The following is a 13,496-nucleotide window of genomic DNA, read 5'->3' as shown; positions in this document are numbered from 1 at the left end:
GTGCCAGTACCATACATACTGTTTAGGTTACTACAGCTTTGCAATATGACTTGAAGTCTGGAATTGTGATACCTCTGGCTTTTTCTTTTTCAAGATTGTTTTGGCAATTTGGGGTTTTCTGTGGTTCCATATAAATTTTTAGATATTTTTATTCTAGTTATGTGGAAAACGCTATTGGTTATTTTGGGAGGGATTGCGTTAAATCTGTAGGTTGCTTTTAACATTATCTTAACAATATTTGTTCTTTGTGTCTTCTTCATTTTCTTTCATCAATGCTTTCGTTTTCAGAGTATAGGTCTTTCACCTCTTTGGTCAGGTTTATTCCTAGGTGTCTTGTTATTTTTGGTGCAATTGTAAAGGGGATTCTTTTTTTAATCTCTTTTTCTGCTGCTTCATTATTAATATATAGAAATGCAACAGATTTCTGCGCATAGATTTTGCATCCTGCAACTTTACTGAATTTCTTTATCAGTTCTAGTAGTTTTTTGGTGGTGTCTTTCATGTCATTGGCAAATAGTAAAAGTTTTACTTCTTCCTTACCAATCTGGATGCCTTTTATTTCTTTTTGTTGTCTCACTGCTGTGGCTAGGGCTTCCAGTATTATGTTGAATAAAAGTGGTGAGAGTGGACATACTTGTCCTGTTCCTGATTAGAGGGTAAGCTCTCAGTTTTTCACTACTGAGTATGAAGTCAAGTTGTGGGGTTTTTATATATGGCCTTTATTACATTGAGGCATATTCCCCTCTAAATCTACTTTGTTGAGGGTTTTTATCATGAATGGATGGTGTGGGGCGCCTGGGTGGCTCAGTCGTTAAGCGTCTGCCTTCGGCTCAGGGTGTGATCCCAGAGTCCTGGGATCAAGCTCCGCATCAGGCTCCCTGCTCCGCTGGGAGCCTGCTTCTTCCTCTCCCACTCCCCTGCTTGTGTTCCCTCTCTCGCTGGCTGTCTCTCTGTGTCAAATAAATAAATAAAATCTTTAAAAAAAAAAACCCAAAAAACACGAATGGATGGTGTACTTTGTCAAATGCTTTTTCTGCGTCTACTGAAATGTTTATTTTTTTTTGTCCTTTCTCTTATTGATGTGATGTATGATGTTGTTTGATTCGCAAATATTGAACCATCCTTGCATCCTGGCAATAAAGCCCACTTGATATTTTTAATGTATTGTTGGATTCAGTTTGCTAATATTTTGTTGAGGATTTTTGCATCTATGCTCATCAGAAATATTGGCCTTTAGTTCTTTTTCGTGGTGTCTTTTTCTGGTTTTGATATCAGGGTAATACAGGTCTTGTAGAATGAATTCGGAAGTTTTTCCTCCTCTTCCAGTTTTAGGAATAGTTTCGGAAGAACAGATACTACTCTTTACATGCTTGGTAGAATTTACCATTTCGTCCTGAACTTTTGTTTGCTGGCAGTTTTTTGATTACTGATTTAATTTCATTGCTGGTAATTGGTCTGCTCAAGTTTTCTGTTTCTTCCTGATTCAATTTTGGAAGGTTATAGGTTTCTAGAACTTTATCCACTTCTTCTAGGTTGTCCAAATTGTTGCATATAATTTTTCATAATATCCTCCTATAATCCTTTGTATTTCTGTGGTGTCAGTTATTTCTCCTCTTTCATTTCTGATTTTGTTTATTTGAGCCCTCATTTTTCTTTGATGAGTGGCTAAAAATTTATCAATTTTGTTGATCTTTTCAAGAACCAGCTCCTGGTTTCACTGATCTGTTTTTTTTTGTTTTTTGGGTTTTTTTTAGTTTCTATTTGTTTATTTCTGCTCTAATCTTTATTATTTTCTTCTTTCTACTAGGTTTGGGGCTTGGTTTGTTCTTTTTCTAGCTCCATTAGGTGTGAGGTTGTTTGAGATTTTTCTTGCTTCTTGAGGTAGGCCTATACTGTTATAAATTTCCCTCTTAGACCTGTTTTTGTTGCATACCAAAGATTTTGTTGCATCCTATCTCTTGTCTTTTTTGATGCTAGCCATTCTAATAGGCAAGATATGACACCTTAATGTTGTTTATTTTCATTTCCCTAATTGGTGACGTTGAGTATCTTTTCATGTACCCGTTGGCCTTTCCTATATATTCATTGTAAAAATGTCTACTTAGGTTCTTTTGCCCATTTTTAATTGAATTATTGTTTAATGTTCTTGTTTTAGGTTTTGGTTTTTTGGGTTTTTGTTGCTGTTGTTATTGTTGTTGTTGTTGTTGTTTTGCTATTGGGTTATATGAATTCCTTATATATTTTGGATATTAACCCCATATCAGATAGATGGTTTTCCCATTCCATAGGTTGTCTTTTCACTGTAGAGTTTTTCTTTTGAAGTGCAAAAGCTTTCCTAGCTTAATGTAGTCCCACTTATTTATGTTTGCTTTCGTTGCTGTGGGTTAGGCGTCCCATCCAATAAACTGCTGCCAAGATCCATGTCAAGGAGCTTTTATCCTATGTTTTCTTCTAGAAGTATTATGGTTTCAGGTCTTACATTTAAATCTTTGACCCATTTTGAGTTAATTTTTGTGAATCGTAAAAGACAGAGGTCGAATTTCATTCCTTTACATGTCAATGTCCAATTTTCTCAGCACCATTTAATGAAAAGACTGTCTTTTCTCCATTGAGTATAAGTGACTCCAATGTCAAATATCAGTTGACCGTATACGCTTATTTATTTCTGGGCTCTCAATTCTGTTCCTCTGGCCTATTTGTCTGTTTTTATGCCAGTATCATACTGCTTTGTTTAACAGATCCTGAAACAGAAAGTGCGATTCCTCCTGCTCTGTTCTTTTTCAGGATTGCTTTGGCTATTCACAGCCTTTTGTGGTTCCATATAAATTTTAGGATCGTGTTTTCTACTTCTGTGAAAACATGCCATGGGAATCTTCATAGAAAATGCACTGAATCTATAGATGGCTTTTGGTAGTATTGACATTTTAACAATATTAATTCTTCCAACCTGTGAATATAGGATACCTCTCCATTTACTTGTGCTTTCTTCAATTTCTTTCATCCTTGTCCTGTACTTTTCCGACTAGCGATCTTTCACCTCCTTGAGTAAATGTATTCCTAAGTATTGTATTCCTAATGTATTCCTAATTTTATTGTTTTTGATACTACTCTAAATGAAACCACTTTATTTCTTTATAATTTATTGTTTGTGTATAGAAACAGTACTGATTTTTGTATGTTAATTTTGTATCCTGCAACTATACTGAATTCACTGATAAGACCTAACAATTTTTTGGTGGAGGTCTTTAGCATCTTTTGTATGTAAAATTATGTCATCTGCAAATAGAGACATTTTACTTCTTTGTTTCCAATTCTGATGCCTTTTATTTCTTTTTCTTCCCTGATTGCTCAGGCTAGGACTTTCAGTACCATGTCAAATAGGAGTGGTGAGAGTGGGCACCCTTGTCTTCTTCCTGATCTTAGAGGAAATGCTTTCAACCTTAGCATATTATATAATTTATTTAGGGTGGGGAGACTGGGTAAAGTCGGTCAAAAGTTATAAACTTCACATTATAAGACAAGTACGTACCGAGGATATAATGTACAACATGGTGACTATAGTTAACATTGCTATATGGTATAACTGAAAGTCAGTAAGAGAATAAATCTTAAAACTTCTTACTCTTTTTTGCCACCTTTAGAAACACTAAGTTCCATTACAACTGAATTCATGTCCAATACTTAACATATGTTAAACACATAGTAGATAGCTGGCAAATTTTAGTAAAATGAATTAACTTTAAACCTAAAATGATGACTCTGGGTCAGAAATTGAGCTGCATACTTTTCTAGACCCCATTTCAGCCACCAACTTCCTATGTTACAATATAAATGAACAACAATAAGATATTATGAGGGGAGAAGCAAAATGCAGAAAAAAGCCAATAAGGGATTAGTGAATATACATTGTTTATTACCTCTTGCAATGGAAAAGTAGCCAAACAAGCAGAGGATAATGGTTGAAACTGAATCGGAATTACGGAAACCTGGGGAAAATGTTCCATTCAAGAAAAACTCCAGAAGTTTCTTTAAATGTTTACTCTATTTTTTTTAATTAAAAAAGCAACATATATAAGAATATAAACTTCCCTATAAATCCCCCAAATCCAGAAACAACCACAATGATACACATTTTACTAGCTCTTTGTTGACACAATTATAAATGATTATTATCTTGTAAAAGATGGTAATATATCCTGTTCTGCAAATCACCATACTTTAATGAAGCTATCAATTAAAACACCTATTTTGGAGAGGGTTCCAAAATCTAGTTTCCCCCCCACTTTTCCTGTTACAGTCAATGCAGAACATGAATAACCAGTTAAAATGAGAGAAGACAGAAAAAAATTTAATACTATCTTCTCCCATTCTTAAAACAAGAAAAATATTTTCTAGATGTAAAATCCATAGCAGAACTATTCTCCAGTATATCAAAATTGCCAGCACATCAAAAGCAAACAAAAAAATCTGAAAACTTAAAAAAAGGTGGGGGGTGTGACTGAGCACATTCATCTTAACCAACTGCTGCTTGCATTGACCTGTTGTGTTCGCCCCTTGCTTTCAACCACCCTGCCCTCTATCAAATTGTTTCTATGCAGAATTTCCCGTGCCAAACTCTCCCTCCTCTCCAGGCTATCCCAGAAATAATTCACAGCAAGCCCTGCGGCTCTGCTTTTGATCCTATTGCTCTCCCAGCCAACACCAGCTTCGCATTTGCTCTTCCATAGGCCTCCAATGCCCAGGACAGTGGTTCTCAAAGGTGAGTTTGTACTAGAATTCCCTGGGAGGGCTTGTCAAAACAGACAGTAGGCCCCACTGGAGGAGTTTCTGATTCCACGGGTCTTAAGTGAGATAAGGCCTTCAGCATTTCTGACTAGTTCCCAAGTGATGTCCATGTTGGTATGGGGAATCAGACTTTGAGAATCAGTGGCCTAGATGAAGAACCAATTCCTACAAAAAGCTGTCTCAATTTTCATACCTCTTAGTGTCCTCAGTTCTCCCAGCATTGTCTTGAAAACCCACACTGCACCACCCAATATTGGATTATATAGCCTCGCATGCTGTACTCTCACTTCTCACCTTCTTTCCACAAGAAATACAGCTCCTGTGACTCACAAGGAGCCCAGGACACAGCAAATAGACAGGCATATGTGCTTAATACTGAGGCCCCAACGTGAATCTTAAAATCTCAAGCCAATTTAATTCTACTAAAATTTCAGTTTGCTACGTTATGGTAGATGTTTTCAAATATACCAGCAACAAATCCTGAAATAACCTTATTCCTTGATAATGTGTTTATTATCTGTCTTCTCCTAACAGAAAGTGGACTTCAAGGGAACAAGTTTATACTCCTTGTTCTCCAATTATATTCCCGGAGTAGGGGGACTCAAGATATATTTGTTAATCAGCATACTGAATGACTAGCTAGAGAAATGAGTAGTATCTGCTCATATTCCAGCTACAACTTGGCCACTCAACTGGATGTTCCTAGAAATTATTATTCAGTCTTTAATCAAATAATCTGGATCACTGTTAAACCTTCAGAAGCTTTTATGAAGTAGATTTAAAAAAAAAACAGAAATGGTTATACCACTCATCTTATAGGTTTTCATTTCAGTTTTAAAATCTGTGTTAAGTGAAACAAAATTTTAAATGCTGAAAAGAATTCTATTAAATAGATTCAATGATTTTAAACATCTTTTTCTACTACATGTGCAATTAGAAAATACAACTTGTATAAAAAGAAACACCAATGAAAACAAAGTATTTTTAAAAATCCATTAGCTCATAACATGTTCATTCATTAGAATCCCTTATAAACAAAAATTTTACTAGGAAATGTAGTTATGACGTTGAATGTACAAATAATAGCTACCACTGATAGGAAATTTATAGATACTACAAAAACTGCTTCAGAAATCAATCTAGCTTGTAACAAAGCTATTAAAATTCTTTGGATTAGTTTCATAATCACTAACAACATTTGTGATGATCTAAATTAATCTTTAAAGTTATCAAAATCCCAATCAACTTGATTAGATTGCTACAGAGCCCAAACACTCTCAAGAAAGAATATATTATGATACACCTTTGCAATAATATGAACAATTAACAGAATTAACAGAATACATCAAGTAACTCTTTGCAAATAAACTTTATTCCCCTTCTAGTTACCGGATTGAGAACTTAACGTTTATTTATAATTCAAACAAGGCATTCAACACATTTTGTTTCCATTCCAAAAAAACCAAAAAAAACAAAACAAAAAAACAAAACAAAAAAATGAAAGAAAAGAGAGAGATATGAACTTTCTATGTGAAAATGTAATTTCCATATTTGAGACAAAGCAATTTCAAGAAAAAGAAAGTGCCCAAAATGAAGTTCCAGTAAACCATTTCAATGATATGGGTTTTTTTTTGCTTATTCATGATAAATATTAATAGTTAACACATAATTTATTAGTGTCCTACTTACTAAAATCTTCTAACACTGCATGCATTGGCAAAATAATTCATGCCCCATTATTTAAAATCTCACCACATTATAAATACAAGCACAGAAACCATCTGTTGTATACTAAGGAGACAAATGCTATTTAATCTGCATTTCAGGCTACATACAGTAGGTTTAGGGGGCATGATTTAAATCTCACTAATTCTAGGTATGAAATATTTAGTAGTTTTATATGATGAAAATTGTTCCATCTCTATAATCATGGAGAGGTGAAAAATACGTAGTAACTACATTCTTTGAGTAAAAAAAATAATTCATGTATTTGTTGAAAATATTTAAGGCTGTAGCACCATTAGTTTCATTATTCATTATCTGGCATTTAAAAGTACACTGATAGTGATATGATCTGCTATTTAATATTTTAGACATATAAACACAATAATAATAGAAATCATTAGACATAAAAGTCTACACTGCTACTCATAATTTTTAAATGATCTGAGTTCAATCAATCACCCTTGAATACCAAACAGCTTCCCTTTAGAATATGAGTACCACAGTTACATTTTGGGCATTTTGAAAAAAAATCCATGTATTTTAAATATTCTAATACCAGAAGATGCCAAATATAGTCATACTGACTTCCAATGTTCTCACTCCTTTATGCACCCGTTCCTATATCACCAGCATTGTCAACTAATAGTTTTTTACATTAGAAGCCGAAAGGGGACATTGCTCATAGTCAAGGTGATTTGTGACTCTTCCTGAACATAACTGAAGTACTGAAATGTCATTAGGGATGCAAAACTATATTCCATCTTAGAATGTTACCACAAGATTCATCACCTCCTAATATTTATTTATTAATTTTATATTTATACCTTGATACTTGTATAGATGTTACTTTAGTAATCTAAGTCTTGACGCGTACCAGCTGGGCCTGTCAAATGTAACTTGCATAAAAATCAACATAAAATATAAAACTTAGTAGAACAATTCATGACCTAGATCATTTTTTTCTTCCTGAGGTTTTTCCCAAATGGAAGTACGGCCGTGAGTGTGTACAGACCTCAATACTTCCAGGGAATATTTATACATTCTCTAAATGAGAACATCAGATTATAAAAGAAACAAACGCTACCTCCAATTCCCAAACATCACTTGAAAATCAATTGTTTAGAATTCAGGATCAGAGGTCCACCTTCAAAAGGCAATCTGCCTCACAACTACAGCTAGAACTTTATGCATTTAAAATGCAAGTGGTATAAAGGCAATAAAATTAAACCTAAAACACTAACAGTAAAGACTTCGGAAATTTACATCTCTGAAGACATGTGGTGGTTCGCCTTTCCCAACCCCCTTTCTCTTTAACACAAAGCAGAGTGATCCACTGTGATGTGGATCCCCACAGCCCACTCTGGCTCACACACTCCAGCCTGGACTGCGCTCGACCTCACCGTCAGACTAACCAGAAGGAGGGAGAAACTTACTACTCTCTTCTGTTTGTCTGACTGCGAGCTCCTCAGAACGTCATCACCCAGTACCTCAACCGTGCTTCGCACATAGTTTGCTGAATAAATGAAAAGACAAGGTACCTTGATGGATTTAAGAATATGTACTATATAATCCCTCCCGTCAAGAAGCTTTAAATGAGTAGTGGGGAGATTAGAAGAGCATACGAATAGTTCCGATATCAGGCACAATCGGAAAACCAAGTGTAGTGACAAACAGAGGCTCACCTGGAGGTTGATAATCTAACCTTCCTTCCATTTATTTATTCGTTCACTCAAAAACGTTACAGAACCCCTCCACCAGGCATCGGGCGTGTTGTTGGTAAGGGATGCAAACACGACCACGACCCCCACAGACTATGCCCTCAAGCAGCTCACAGAGTTACTGTCTGGAGACTACAAGAACTAGACGCTGGACCTCCAGCGATCCTTCAGCTCCCCTTGGCGCAGTTTCAAAATCTGCCAGATGAACACGACTGCCTAATCTTCACTCGGTGTAATCAGATGTAAAGGGTCAATATATGTGAAATTCCTTGGAAATTACACTGCTCTATGGTCACACACTATCGATGCATTGCAAACACTGCGACAGTTTAACTACAACAGGCCATGCATTCTCCATCTCTTCAGCATTTTGCCTCTGTGCACTAAGCGAGTAGGTGCTCAATAAAATACTAAATGAATGAAGAAAAACCAGCGTTTTTGACAGTATGAAGTCATCATTAAAAAAACACTTGCAAGCAGTATGAAAGCTGGCGATTTTAAGAGCAAACATAATTTTGTAATGTAACTAATCATCCCATTATTCATTTGCTTTAAAAATCTGAATTTTCAAACACGATCTTTCTCTAAACAGAATATACCTTTACACAATTTCCTCCACAGTGAAGGTCATTTCCACAGGAGGCTGGTTTTTCAGTGGTTAAAAAATAAAATAAACGTTTCGTGAGTATTTATAGCATATAAAGCATTGTGCAAGTTATTTACTCCAGCACAGTTTTCCTTCGTTCATTTTCTTTTACTAAACTGACGCAAAATGAAATAATCTTCATAGGCCTGTTCCACTCATTTTCAACAAACTATTCTCCCAGAACCTCTAGCTGTCACACTTTGTTCCTGGGTCCGCCATGGAAACGGAAGCACTCCTTAAAAACCCTGTCCTCAAAAATGCCCTTCCTCAAAACATTTTCAATGAAGCAATTTGGAAGGAGAATAAGGCCTAGTTGAGGAGAACATAAAATTTTTAAAAATACTGAGGAGGGAGCAAGGGAAAAGAAACAAATTACTTCGACTGATCACTATGTTAATCCATAATTACATAGATGAAATAAAGATATTTAGCTGGCTTTCTGTACTTCAAAAACTGGGTGATGCCATTCACACATGATCCGTGCTGCACTGGCTCCCACGCCGTCGGCAAGGCTGCGCTACGGAATCGCACTGGACATGAAGTGGACGGCCTGAGATGCATTCTCGCGATAAACTCCCTGGGAGGAAGGGGCGCAAGGTCCCACCAGGCCGCAGTGGTAAAATGAAAGTCTCCCGTTTGCACTTCCACTGCAAGGGGTCTGCTTGCATTCCGCTGTGTCCCCACCACTAGATGGGAAGCCCCGAGTCACACCTCATTCAACCTCTTTTTGTTCCTGATCCCCGCAATAGTCTGCAGCCCCCACAGGGGCCACCAGCAAGATCCTCTCCACCCAATGACAAGTTTTTCTTCAGTTATAACTGAGCATTGCTTCAGTGACACTTGGCTGTTCTTAATCATCATTTAACTCTGGAGTATATGTACTCAACAGTTTACAGTATTATTTGATTAACTAACATAGAAAACAGATTCGAAATATAAGGAATGCCACATTCTAATACTTAGAAAAATCTAAGAGTTAACTATCATTGTAACCCTAAAAATTACGCAAAATTTTCATTTTCTAGGACCTATCCTTAGTTTCCTATCTCACGAATATCATTTATTCTTACACTACATTATTACCCACCATATACTGTATGATGTGCCTAAAGCACAACTCAGTCATACTTTTGAAAGCGTCAAACATCTCAAATTGTTTTCATATGTTTGAGGTTTGTAATAGCTGAGATATGCCATGTCCAGCTTTGCTTTTAATATTAAACGTTATAGTTGTTTTGAAAAGAATACATCTGTCTGGCATATTTATATTTCTCTCTCCCTCTCCCTGAACCTTCCCTCTCAATCCACACACACACACAGACACACACACACACACACACACACACACACACACTCACGCACGTGTACTCTATTTTAGTGGACGCGTAGAGCCCAACATGGGACTCAAATGCACGACTCTGAGATCAAGACCTGAGCTGAGATCAAGAGTTGGATGTTTAAACACGGCGCCCCTACATGTACTTTAAAATCTATTTTGTGCCAAAAGCTCTCTTCTGGAAAGGTTTATCTCTTTAATATAAAAATTATGTTAGAAAACCACAGACACTTTGAAAACTGGAGGAAAGTCAGCTCCAAGGAGCATATTAGTACCACAGTTCTAACAGCATAACATTTTAATAGTGATCATTTTTAAACTACTGGCATTTTTAAACTTTATAGCATTTTGTTACACTAAATAAATTTCCAGAAAAATAGCATGTATTTTTGTTTTTAACATAAAAGTTCTTCATATAGTTAAAATCATGTAACATAAATTTCTACTATAAGAAGAATATTCACAGAAATAAGAAGTCCTATTTAGCCAAATATAAATTCATTTAAAATTGAAATTATACTACAATATTCAAATCCAATCAAATCCAATACATTAATACATATTCAACTTGGGGGGAAATTTATTTCACTTCTCATCCCCTTCAAGCCCACATTTCTTTTTTTATAAATATAACAGCATCTTAAGTTCATGAGTGTGAACAAAACATCTAATGCAAAGTCAAGAGTTCTTTTCCTACTGCGTCCATAGAAAAATTGTTTAAAGAAATGTAATAATATAAATATATTTTTGCAATATAAAGAACATTTATATAATCATTAATAACAATCATTGAATAAAATCAAGTCTATTATTGATCTCTGCATTTTTCAATATGGTCGGGTCTAAATAAATTTGCCAGAGTTCTTTGCAAGCTTTTTTGAGTCAAGGATCTTATTTATTTCCCCTCATTCTAATTCATTTTATCTTTTTAAACAGAATAAAACTTACAGAATTAAAATGCTAATTTTGTCTACTTTATATGTTACTTTCCAGCAGTTTTCCTGTCACCACAAACTAGAAAATAATCCGTACTCAATCTGAATGAGATCTTACCTTCTGGTTTGTTGTTTTTCCTCTTCAGCCATTTTTCTACAGTCTCTGCACTAACACTTTCAGATACAAACTCGTCTAACACCTGGGGATGAAGAGAAAGATATGCCTTCACTTTTTCATCTGTCAAACCTGTAAAAGAATTAGAAAGAATAAAATTAACCTAGATGACACCTTCGTAAGCATCAAAAATATAGAAAAACGACACATTATGCTAAGATTGATTTAAGATACAAAATGAATGTAAAGATGTAAACACATACAATGGAATATTATTCATCCATGAAGAGGATTTAAATTCGGATACATGTTACAACATGGAGGAACCTTGAAAACAATATGGTAAGCAAAAAAAGGCAGACACAAAGGATGATTATTGTGTGATTCCACTTACATGAAATATCTAGAATAGGCAACTTCATAGAGACAGAGTAGATTAGGATTTACGAAGAGCTGAAGCGGGGGAGCATGGGAAATTATGACTTAATAAGTACAGAATTCTGTTTTGGGTGAAGGCAAGTTTTAGAAGTGGACAGAGGTAATGGTTACAGTACATGTTGTGAGTATAATTACTGCCACTGAATAATATACTTGAATCGGTTAAAATGGCAAATTTTATGTTATGTATATTTTGCCACTATGAAAAAACATAGTAAAAAAGACAAAGGTTAAAACTTTAGCAATTTTAAACTATAGACATTATATCATGTGACACAGGTATTTTCCAAGAGCAAATCCCAGTGTTGTCCCGGAGCCAATGGTGCACTCCAGTGCTGTAGAGGTAAGCCTCACAGAGTTCTTAGATCTTCCTGTAAGGAGTTAGCATAGCTTGAATTCGCAAGGTAAGTGAAACTCTAGCCAGAGAAGCAAACAGGAGAATATAGTACTGGTACATTTTAGGTACTAAAACAATGTTTACTGAATAGATTCTTATCTTTCGTTGTTTACAGCACAAATTCTCCTTTCTCTCAGGGGCACTGAATCCAATGATATAACTAGGAATCAGCTCAGAGCAATCGACATTTGTTCATTGGTATTCCATGTATGTAGTCAGCTTCACTGAAATAATTTTTCAGTCTAATAACAACTGTTGAATATACATAGGATTTTCAAACAAAGTACTTTTTTTTACATATTTTCATGTTGAACATATAAAATTATATGTTTTGAAATTGGCACTTCCTGTTGGTATGCCAGTCATTAAACAACTCCAAATCACGAAGAGGCGATCAATAATTATTACTCTGTGATGGCAATTATTTTTACTGTTACATCCTCTCTGTGAATTATTCAGTAAATTACTACCATCTTTAGGGATAGTCAGGTAAAAAAGGAAGTAGAAAATTGTCCTTTCCGAGGTAGAAAAGAAGAAAAGAAAGCATAGCTTTATGACTCCAGGGAGCAAGCTTCATGCTCCCACCACCAGACAAGCCACAGAATTAACACGTGTTAATTAATTCTGCTCGGGACTAAAGTCATAACTGCTCTGATTCTTCAACAGAATGGTACAGATGGGAAGGCAAATATTTTTTTCAATGAATTTAGTACTTCCACAGTCAATTCAAACTATAGATAGACAGATATGGATAATTATGTAGTTGTATTAGATAAAAGAAAAATAAGATCCTGTCTGTGCTCATGTGGCAAAAGAGCTCCAGTGATGTAAAATTCAATTTGAGAAATTCTACAAGGTGCTAAAGATAAAAGCCTGAACAAAGTAAGAGTTCTCCTGACAGAGTAAATTACAGTCCTTAGATACAAAAGGCACAGGATATTGAAGTAAACTAATAGCTGATTTGACCTTCAAGACAGACAATGCAAATTTCACATTCTCTCCAATCATGTCCTTCAGTCTTTCGAAACAGTTCATGGTTGACATTTGATTCCTTCCTAAAACTTCTGTGACACAACACTGCACTGTTCTTATCCTAACTTCCAATTTGCTCTTTACCTCTGCTTTCTCTTCAATAATCTATAATGATGACAGCAAAATCTGAATCAGGAATAGTAATATATTTTTGATCTCCAGTCCTTGGATATCCTTCCATCTTGACCCAAAACTAAATGAGTCATCTCTATCTCACTTACACCCAAAGTGATTTCAAGTCTCAGCTTTACTCCCTCTGTTATCAGTACTCTCCATTTTCCCAGAGACCCAGGCCAGAAACAAAAAGTCATAATTGGCTCATCCCCCTTGTCATCTCATTTCATCTTAGTGCACAATTACACAAGCCCT

General features: G+C 35.4%; 1 protein-coding gene across 2 annotated transcripts in view; it reads right to left on the bottom strand.

The window, feature by feature from the left end:
- The window catches only part of PDE10A (phosphodiesterase 10A), a 286,912-nt gene that overhangs the window by 160,487 nt on the left and 112,929 nt on the right, over window positions 1–13,496 (bottom strand). For both annotated transcript variants that reach the window (XM_026505185.4, XM_057310905.1), the window contains one exon: window positions 11,264–11,392. In XM_026505185.4, the coding sequence (XP_026360970.2) occupies window positions 11,264–11,392 (129 nt within the window). The remainder of the gene's footprint in view (window positions 1–11,263; window positions 11,393–13,496) is intronic.

This window comes from Ursus arctos, unplaced genomic scaffold, assembly GCF_023065955.2.
Source record: "Ursus arctos isolate Adak ecotype North America unplaced genomic scaffold, UrsArc2.0 scaffold_13, whole genome shotgun sequence".
Lineage (NCBI taxonomy): Eukaryota > Metazoa > Chordata > Mammalia > Carnivora > Ursidae > Ursus > Ursus arctos.
This window is presented reverse-complemented; position numbering and strand designations above follow the sequence as displayed.